This window comes from Ixodes scapularis, unplaced genomic scaffold (genome assembly GCF_016920785.2).
Source record: "Ixodes scapularis isolate PalLabHiFi unplaced genomic scaffold, ASM1692078v2 PGA_scaffold7__128_contigs__length_106722199, whole genome shotgun sequence".
Classification (NCBI taxonomy): domain Eukaryota; kingdom Metazoa; phylum Arthropoda; class Arachnida; order Ixodida; family Ixodidae; genus Ixodes; species Ixodes scapularis.
The window spans coordinates 21,055,399-21,065,716 of NW_024609882.1; the positions used below are offsets into that span (position 1 = coordinate 21,055,399).

General features: G+C 51.7%; 1 protein-coding gene across 4 annotated transcripts; it reads left to right on the forward strand.

The window, feature by feature from the left end:
* The first annotated feature begins 390 nt into the window (after positions 1 to 390).
* Positions 391 to 9,544, forward strand: LOC120836327 (serine/threonine-protein kinase tricornered). Of its 4 annotated transcripts, none has more exons than XR_005717086.3 (8): positions 402 to 839; positions 1,181 to 1,365; positions 4,963 to 5,551; positions 7,237 to 7,358; positions 7,433 to 7,550; positions 8,626 to 8,937; positions 8,997 to 9,209; positions 9,329 to 9,544. XR_005717086.3 is itself a non-coding variant. In XM_040218449.3 (7 exons), exons 2-7 carry the CDS (start codon positions 1,186 to 1,188, stop codon positions 9,125 to 9,127), a joined length of 1,392 nt encoding a protein of 463 aa, XP_040074383.1. In that variant the 5' UTR covers positions 391 to 839; positions 1,181 to 1,185; the 3' UTR covers positions 9,128 to 9,544. The 4 variants fall into 4 exon arrangements, 2 of the variants coding, with proteins under 2 accessions (XP_040074383.1, XP_040074382.1); XR_005717087.3 differs by having other exon boundaries at positions 7,297 to 7,358; XM_040218449.3 differs by having other exon boundaries at positions 391 to 839; positions 7,297 to 7,358; positions 8,997 to 9,544.
* Positions 9,545 to 10,318: the final 774 nt, after the last annotated feature.

A 10,318-nucleotide genomic window follows, 5' to 3' on the forward strand; every position in this document is an offset into this window, starting at 1 on the left:
AAGGACCATTGTCCGACTAATTAGAAGTTTTATTTGACGGTGCATGTCTCATGCGATGTTGACCAGTTCACTTTAACCAAACTCTAGTCGGTACCGATGACTGCGCACCGCGCAAGTAAACAGCTAGGGTAATAATCGTATCGGGAACATCGCACGGGGCTTGTCGGTCGATCGGTCGAGGCAAACAACGCGCTCTCGTTTGGAGAGGAATGAATAATGGTTTTATTCACTTCCTGGACTAGAGGAGAAGGTGAACGCACTCAGTTGAGAAAAAGCGCTGCGGTCTTGCAAAATTAAAACATTATTGGCTAGGTGGCGCAAGCCTCCGCCCAATTTAAAGACCTTAGGTGTATATATATACATTTACTTGTAATACGTCGACTTTTATCTATGACTGTTTTAGTTTTTCTTGTATAGTGAAGGTGTTCAGGCCTATAAAAGTTTTTAGAAAATATTTTAGTAATGGTTATCAACTCCCGTCGCTTTGGACGATATTTTCCTACACCCCATCGTTGTACACCCCATAGGTACACCCGGTACACCCCTTCCATGACGTAACGCCGGCTTCTCGCGCTTTTTCGACCCACCTGATCGTCGGTACGCCACTTTGTGTGACGTCAGCACAGCTGCTCCTTTCTCCCGTGGTCGGAGCCGAACAACTGGTCGGGCGGTCCGACGGCCACTGCTGCGGTTTGCCGCTGGATCGGCGATCGTTGCGCACGCGAGGGGTAGCATCTGCCAGCAGTGCACGGTGCCATCGGGCCCACCTGACCCGTGACCAGAAAATGCCGGCCACCAGCCGCGCCCTCGCTGCCACGGACACCTAGGACCGGGACAAGGTAGGTGACCCCCCCGCTACCTCCGCTGGTCCGTTGGGCCTGCTTTGTGGCCGAGCTGTCCCGTTCGATGCCGAGCGGCCAGCGCGCGGGCCTTCCTGGTCACAACAATCCTCCGGGCGTCCTTGGAGCAGCGCGTTGACAGCGTCCGGCAGATCCCTGACCGTATCGCGCTCGGTGGCATCATCGATGCTGTCTCGGCGGGTCCCTAGGTAGACGTCGCGCTCGGGGTCCGTGGCCCGCTGGCGCGACTGGCGCGTGCCTCCGTGACGTGCGGGCCGTGTCGTCAGCCTCGCGGAGGCGATCGGCGGGCCGCAGCTTGCTCGAGGTTCGTTCGCGTGCAGGGCGCATGGCGACGGCGGCCGAAAGCGGGTCCCGCCTGAGCGGCCACACGCTGGACAAAGCCACCAAGGCCAAGGTGCACCTGGAGAACTACTACTCGAACCTGGTGAGCCAGCACTTGGAGCGCAAGGGGCGCCACGACCGCCTCGAGGAAACCATGCGCGAGGAGGGACTCTCCGAGGAACAGGTACGCAGTGTGTACACATACCGCCCGCGATATCTGCACACTTCACTTGCCCCTGTGGACGTAGCACTGAGCGCGCTGTGAAGTTGACCTCCGAGAAGGACAGTCATAGCCTGAACAGTTCGGGAATCGCGTTTCTTGCGGGTGCTTGCAGTAACTGTGCAAACACACGTCACAAGCATTAACTGTGAAACACACGTCACAAGCGTGACACATTGAAAGCCCAGTTCATTCACAGAAGGATGCTCGCAAGAATGTGTGGCAAACTGTGGAGCTACCTTTCTGAACAGAGCAGTCTCGCCACATGGAGAATGCCAGGTGGATCAAGGGCCATTGTTGGCTCATGGGTTCATGTTGCCCGATTCTGAAATGGGTGTGCAAGGAGTGCCACAAGCCCTGCCCACAATGATGCGTGCGTAGAAGAGGGACGGGCTCGCGTAGGCACCTTGTCAAAGTCTTTGTAGCGTGTGGTCGCTAGGGACGCTGACGACACATGTATCGAGGTCCCTGACCATTGGGACATGAAGAGCGTGTGTGCTGAAGCTGGATGCAGTGACTTCAACAGCCGTCATGTTGCAAGATTATGATGAGGTGCTTGCCACAAGGTTGTTTCTTTTCTACGCGTCATTAAATATATTCATTCATTATTTATGTTTATACATATATTTATTTTATAAATATTTATTTATGAACATCTTGATGCTCATTGCCTTTTTACAAGTTCTATAAATTGATTTAGCTACTAAGGATGATTACCCTCAAAACTGCAATTGCAATTCAATCCCTAACGTCATTAAATAAGTTAATTTGTACATCTTAGTTAATTTTCCAACTTATCCTGACGGTCATTGTTTGTCCAAACCTGATGAACATGCAATGATGACAATAACCATATTAGGGTGATCCTTTTTTTTTTATCTGTATTTAAAAACAAATATTCTCTATAGTTTGTCACCTACACCAGCATGTTATGCGTTGTGAAGTTACACGATAGTTCACTGTGCAAATCTTCTAGGGTTATGTTACCCCACATTACTGTCGCAGCTTTTTGCTGCAATGTACAGGGTGTCTCCCCAAAAACTTTACAAGGTTTTTTCATCACAAAAATTTACTGTGCATCGCCAAACGCTCATTCTCCACAGAAAGGCAGTGTGAGAGGTGCGAACCAGATCCAGAATTCCATCGCCCGGGGTGCCTCTGACCCTAGGGACGCCACTGCTCCCATGTCAGAATGTGGCTACATGATCTCCGTTCCAAATTCTCTCACTGCATTTCTCACAAAGATCTGGAGCTGCTAAAGACCACATAACGCAGCTACATAAAGGGACCATGAAACGATTTTCAAATCGAATTTCATCCACCGCACGTCAAAAAAAAGGTGTGAAAATAAAACCAAAACTCAAAAATAGAGAGCCAAAACAAAAAAGTTTTCGCTATAGAACTTCTGAAAGAAGAGTCGGACTCTTTCCTATCTTCTTTCCTTCGAAACCTCTCTGCCTTTTCCCTGCAATGCATTTGTGGGGCCAAAGCATGTCATCCAAATCCACGTCACCTATTGGATAAGAGCCTACCTCACCAGTGCTGCGATCATACACAATAAATAACCGGCGAATGTTTCTTAAAAGTTTTGTTAAAGAATATTCTGATCCACATTTTGTCAAATAATTAGCGATGTGACGGAAATTGACGAATTTTATAACGCTCGGAGCTATGCTGTGCCTGTCCAGTTTCGTGCTTCCCGCACTGCTGAAAAACATTGTGTTGGTGGTGACCGTTGACGTGTTCGGCGTGGTGGAAGCTCATCGTTCCGTGTAGAGTGCTAATTTTCTCTGAATTCTCGTGTGTCGCGATGATAACCCAGCACGTCGTAGAAGGGAAGATCCATCTGCTCGTGTGGCGATGTGGCGACACCCTCAACACAGCAGAGACGCTCGTGCTGTCGTATTGGTTTACTTCGACAACAGCGGTGCTTCCTTAGCGTTTCTGCCCTGGAACGTCACCCGTATTCCTTATTTTGCTCATTCCATGCGTGTGCTCAAGTTCAAGGTATTACTGGTGCATACTGTATTTAAAGGCATGTATGAAGGATGTAAATTTGGGTGCGTTTTCATCATCCGAGAGAAGTGATAAGTGTTAGCATTCCTGAATGCTTGCAACGTCTATATGATCACGAAATTATATTTCTATGTTGCTATATCTCTGCTAAGATTACATCTTCTTTTGCAATCATAGAAAAGGCATGTGGCAATATTTGTACTATCGGTAAAGTCGTGTGTTAAAGTTGCAAACGTCCAAGACGGCGTACTGCATCTTTTTTTTTTTTTTCATCCCCACTGCTCTGCGAGCCTATCCTGACAAAATAAAAGTTAATAAAGCTTGAGCCCGTAGAAAACCCTGCATTTTCTTCTATGCCTGTGAGTGGCAGCACGTCCCCTGCTTTTTAGAGATGTTTAGAAACGCAGCAGCCGTCGTGCTGACGACCTGCTGCGTTTGTTGCAGTAAATGCAGGAGTGTGTACGTGCGGAGCAGAGCGGTTGTTCTGGTTGCAATGGATTCAGTCGTTGCTAACGTGCTCATTGCAAGTGCCCGAATTACAGTTTGTGGAGTCCAGAGCTTAAAAAGAAACGACTGCAGTTTCACTGCTTGCCACTTGAGGAACCACTTCAAGGCACTTGGTGAAGGCTTATCGGTCTGAGAGGCGCCAGGTCTAATTTTATCCGTGCATACAGCGACAGCAAGGGACCACCAGTGGGTGGTCCCATGCTGTCGCTGTAGTGTGACATATCTAATTGAATTTCGCTCAGCTGTGATGTGTCCATGGCTATCACTGTGATGAGGGGCGCCAATTCAGAAAATATGTCGGTTGCATATGTGCCATCAGTGCAGTAAAACCCTGTGGCAAACGATACTGGCACACCACCAGCTCTCCGCTAACGCTCCGATTCTTCCAACGCCGAGAGAAGTTCCGGTGCCAGTGCACATCATGACCATCGAAATCACGCCATGGCTTGTTGTGCTGCTAGTTGGAGAGGAAGAAAAACTCAATATTTCAATAATTTTTCGTATAAAAGTTAAAAAACCGAAACGAAAACGGATGCCTGTTCGGCATTCAGCGAACATTGAAGGTTTAATGTAAATTTATTTGGTAAAAGTAACGAGGCCATTTCGTGGTCCCTTTAAGTGTTTTTTCTTCAGCAACACGAGTTACTGTGAAGTTGCAATCCCAACCACGCATTTGGGTGTGTCTTGTGCTGGAGGCCTTGCACCTTTCGTGGTCCGCTTCAGTGTGAAGCGCCTTTTATGCCATAAAACCTCTAACCATCAACATCATCAATGATTGGAAGTGCGCAGTGAAGTTCCTCAATAAAATTCACTCTGCGTTTCTTACACAAGTGCCGCCAACCATAATTGCAGGAACGCACAAGACACGTGCCTCAAACGAGTGCTCCTTCGCCATTCGCTTCCAAGGGCAGCACGAGGCACGGGTCTTGAGCACTTGCGCATTTGACGCTACTTGCAAAACAAACACATCTAGGGGCTTTAGTGCACATACACCGAGGGTGCCGCCTGACAACTGACATGGTGTTGTTGCGCGTGCAGAAGCGGGAGAAGCGGCAGCAGCACTCGCTAAAGGAGACGGAGTTCCTGCGCCTGAAGCGCTCCCGGCTCGGCGTGGAGGACTTCGAGCCACTGAAGGTGATTGGCCGGGGCGCCTTCGGGGAGGTGCGCCTGGTCCAAAAGCGTGACACGGGCCACGTGTACGCCATGAAGATCCTCCGCAAGGCAGACATGCTCGAAAAGGAGCAGGTGGCCCACGTGCGGGCCGAGCGGGATGTTCTAGTGGAGGCAGACCACCAGTGGGTGGTCAAGATGTACTACAGCTTCCAGGATGCCATCAATCTGTACCTCATCATGGAGTTTCTTCCCGGCGGCGACATGATGACCCTGCTGATGAAGAAGGACACCCTGTCAGAAGAGTGCACCCAGTTCTACATTGCCGAGACGGCCCTGGCCATCGACTCGATCCACAAGCTGGGCTTCATCCACCGGGACATCAAGCCGGACAACCTGCTGCTGGATGCTCGGGGACACATCAAGCTCTCGGACTTTGGCCTGTGCACGGGCCTAAAGAAGTCGCACCGGACGGAGTTCTACCGCGACCTGTCCCAGGCCAAGCCCTCGGACTTCAGTGAGTCGCTCTGTCGGGGCCACTACCTCCTGCAGGCTCTTCGAGCCGTGTGGAGAAAACCAGTACAATTGACTGTACTGTGTTTTGTACCTGAGGATCAATTAGTGTTAGTCCGGTGCATGCATAACGGCTCATTGCGCAGATGAGACGTTGTTGGGGCAGGCCTAGACGGGAGCTCACGATTCGTGCCTAGAAGGGGCCACAGTGCTTTGCTGCTTTGTCCACAGGGCCGCGAGGCTGTATATCCATATCCCGTTCTCCCTTTCCCTCCGACGGGCCACCCATGACTGGGCTTGATTCCCAATGTCAGTTTCCGGGGCCTTAGTATCCCCCCTTCACAAATGAACCCCCCTCCCCCCTTTAGTATCATAGTGCATTTCAGTTGCAGAGGATAGAGCAGCAGTTGTCGCTTGCACTGGTCCACGAGGCTCATGCACCGTGGAGGCTGCCGCTAGCTTCATTTATGTTTTTGAGGGAAGCAGACCCAGGAAAAGGGCAGGGTTTGTCTGCTTCCTTTACATGGGCTGTGGTGACGTCAGAACGCCTAGCTCTGGTTGGCTCCGATTGAAGGATAGTGGGTACACCTCAAAGTAAGCTGCCTTGAGGTCTACCCACTATCCTTCGATCAGAGCCAATCAAAGCTTGGTGTTCTGCAGTCACCACAACCACTGCAAAAAAAGCAGACAAACTTGCACTCCACATCAGAAAAAGACTCGAGGAGTTGTCTGCGGAGCAGTGTTGTCAGCACATCATACTTTATTGTGCTCCCGAGGACCTGTAATGATCTTGAATGTCCTATGTCTGCGGGAGCCCTGAAAGCGAGCCCTGGTGCAGTTTGGCATGGGAGGGGACGTGCAGCAGGCCACCCATTACAAACGCGGCTCGATACCAAGGCAGAGGGTCTCGTTCGCATTTCGAGGTGCTACCTCGCCTAGAGTAAGTGCATATGCTCCGCTTGTGAAACAGAGTATTGAAATGGTGCGCCTGGGGCAGCCATGTTGGATCTAAGGCCACACTGTGGAAAGCGACCGTTGCTTATTCAGGAGGTCCGGAGGCACGGACGGAGTGGCTGTGCGGCAGCATGCTGCGGCGTGCGGAGCAGAGAAACTATAGTGCGGCGATACGCCACGCAGGTGCCGTCATCTCGTTATTTTTCTTCTATTTTTTCCTATGGCATTTGTAAAACATAGTAGCCGACGAATACGTTGCCCCTCCGAAAGCCGTATCAATGCATTGTTGTCTGGTCCAAAGTGCCCGGATGTGCCGGTCACGTATCACTCCGCAAGCAACATGATCGTCCTCTGTGTCGTCTGCTTCCCAGACTTTGGAAACATGTTTTAAAACATCTCTCGAGTTATAAAACAATGTGATTATTCTGTACCCAGTGGCTACACATAATTTTCAATGGTCAAGGAACCTTCAAGTTCGTTAGATTTTAGTGTAGGATGTATTTTTTGCAAGCTCAAAGAGAAATATGCTCCGCCCGAAACTCGGCGCCTGCAAGGTCATTTTCCCTTATGAAGGTTGGATCCAGTTTGGCGCACATGGCCGCTTCTCTGCCAATACGGAGTTTGTGGCGCAAAGGAGACGAACGTGATACTCTGGTTCTACAAGCAGTGCCTATACAGTTACTCTAACCTCACCGACTGATCCAGCATCATGTGTTTGAAAATGTCTTCCTCCAGCATTTGGCAGTAGAGGCAGTTGCGCCGAGGCACGGCTGACCGGTGGCTGTCTATTTGCAGCGTCGAATCCAATGGACTCTAAGCGTCGGGCAGAGAGCTGGAAGAAGAACCGGAGACAGCTGGTACGTCTGACCAGACCTGACAAATAATTTAGGTAACGGGTGCGAGGGGCTGAGGCGAGTTTGCCCATGCGCAGGCCTACTCGACCGTGGGCACGCCGGACTACATTGCACCCGAGGTGTTCCTGCAGACGGGCTACAGCAGCTCGTGTGACTGGTGGTCCCTGGGTGTCATCATGTACGAGATGCTCATTGGTGAGTGACTTCCTCCACACTTCCTTGCTCGAGCACGGCTCTGCTGTTTGCACGGCTCTGCACAGAGCTGGGGCAACCGCGAGTCCTAGCGGTGGCATTGCACAGGAGGTATGAATGACTGGGGTGCAAGTGTAACAATGGTTTCAAATTTATGTGAGGCTATATTTGATGCTTGCGGCTGCCGTTGTGCTAAAGGTAAATGCCGAGCAGAAATGAACATAGTTTGTTGCAGATTAAAAAGAGCAGTACAAACCTTTCCCACAAAGCTCTCTGCTTGCCATGATTGGTGGTCTTCTCCTCTCCAGCGCTTGCTCATCTAAGATGAAAGAGTGGAGGACTTTGTGCGACAAGCTTGTTCCACTTTTCTCAACCTCCAACGGGCTATAGCTAATTTATTTGTTTGAAAGGTTGACGCTGAAAACTGATGTGATAGACGAATTCACAATGGTCTAGCATTTGCCACAAACGCAGGTGCCGGTACAAGGCCAAAGGAATCCCCGTGGGGTATGGCTACCTGGGTGGTAAAATTTGACGATCAACGCTCAACTATGTCGGTACAATGCAAAAAGGACCAGAGGTCGCGTTTCCCCTATACTTTGTTTTGGTAATAACCTGGCAAGGGATCACGTGCTAGGGCCCACATGTGCCTATCGGGGTGACGGAGCGGAGCACGTGTGGGCTCCCTGCTAGAGGAGTGCACTCCGACAGTAAGTTGTCATCTGCTTCGCTATGCCGTTCCAATTGCCTCGCTTGGCCCATAGAATTCTCGATTTGTCAAGTTACACCAAAAAGGGAGTACAATTATATCGTGCAGTGTGCCTCATCCGGTGTTCTTAGTGCACCCTCGGAAGCCCAGCAAAGGGAAAAGGAAGAGGAGTCGGTAGCCAAGAAGCATCCAAAAGAGGTGCAAATTGAGAAACGAGAGTCTTGGCTTAGCATGAGGTGTAACAGCAGTGCACACTGTAGGATAGGACATTCGTCCAGGGCCGGGGGCACGGCACATCGTGGCGCACATTTTCTTGCAAGCGCAAGGCGGGCAGCGCGGCCTCTAGTCACAAGGCCTCTCCGGTCGCAGGCTACCCTCCCTTCTGCTCGGAGACTCCTCAGGAGACGTATCGCAAGGTGATGGGCTGGCGGGAGACCCTGGTGTTCCCCGCTGAGGTGCCCATCTCGGAGGAAGCACGCTGCCTCGTCCAGGGGTTCTGCTCCGAGGCCGACGCCCGCGTCGGGGCCCAGGGGGGTTTGCCGCAGATCCGGGCGCAGCCCTTCTTCCGCGGTGTGGACTGGGACCACATCCGCGAGCGGCCGGCCGCCATCCCCATGGAGGTGAAGAGCATCGACGACACGTCCAACTTCGACGACTTTCCCGACGTGGACCTCAAGATCCGTAAGTACGGGACCCGCAGCGGGTCTCGACTCTAGGCGTACACCCCGCCTCTTTTGCAGCTTGTGCCCCTCCCGCCACACCGAGCAAGGAGGAGGCGGCCGGATACAAGGACTGGGTCTTCATCAACTACACCTTCAAGCGCTTCGAGGGCCTCACCCAGCGAGGGGTCAAGCCACCCAAAAAGTGCTGACGACCCCCGCGGCCACCACCGCACGCGAGGGGACACCCTATTTATGTTACCGTTTTTACCGTTCCTCCGCAGCTTTTGGAGCGTAAGTTATTGCCCCGGTTGTCTCTCTGAGCCGCGGCCGCTTGTTTCGGTTGCCGCCTCCTAGCGGGAAGAAGAGAAACTCGACTCTCGCACGCCCTCTCGTGCGCCATTCGGATGCAGGTGTCCCCAGCTGGCCGCGAGTCTGCGAAGATCGAAGGGCGCTGGTGACCCTCGAAACGCTTGGGCCTGGTGCAGCATCTTCTTTTTTTTTTTTTTTGCTCGCGAAATGGAGCGAGTTCTTGCACCTTGTGAGTGAGGACTGCCACGTAGCGGCGCAGGGAGTGGATTAGTATTTTAGAAGTGCAATCAGTTTGAATAAAGTTTTCCAGAAAGGAAGCAGCTCCTTGTGTCTGCTTTTCCCGCCGCATTGCCGGGTTTTCTCTACACAGGGGGTATTTCGAGTAAGGGCTTTGCAAGCTTTTGCAATTTTTTTCTGGGGGTGAGCTGTGGTGGCCAGGACCTCCACGACCTGGGAGAGGGGAAGAAAGGTGACATAGCACGAAGCCCGCCCTCCAACCCATAAGCCCTCAAATTGGCAATGTCCCTGGCCCCATGCAGCTCTTAAAAGAAAATGTTGGTGCGGCATTCAACTAAGTGATGAAGAGGCCATCTTTAAACCGCTGATTTTAGTGTTTTAATGCGTACTGATCTCTCGGCTGCTTTTACTACACTGGAGTGCCTTTTTCGTCCAGCTAAAGCCAACGTGTGCTGCGATTGTCGGAATGTTGCCCTTCTCGCACATGTTCGCTGTTGACTTTTTTTGTTTGTATTTTGAGAAAACTACACAATTGAAAGTTCTGCTGCACTGAGAAGGATGCTCAGGCCTGGAGGCAGACTTTCATGTCTACACGAAGTCGTGTCTCCTACCAAATATTTATCGGATCCAAGGGGGGGGGGGGGGGGGGGGGGCGGGGGGGGAGGAGGAGGGAGGGGGGCGAGGGGGGGGGCGCCCCCCCCCCCCCCCCGCCTTTCCCCTTCTCGGAGGGCAATTTGACATGGGTGGACCCCCCGGTGCACAGGGAAGAATGGGAGAATAGCATCCTTACAATTTTTCGCCCCCACCCCCCCCCCCCCCCCCCCCCAAAAAAAACAAAAAAACAAACAAAAAAA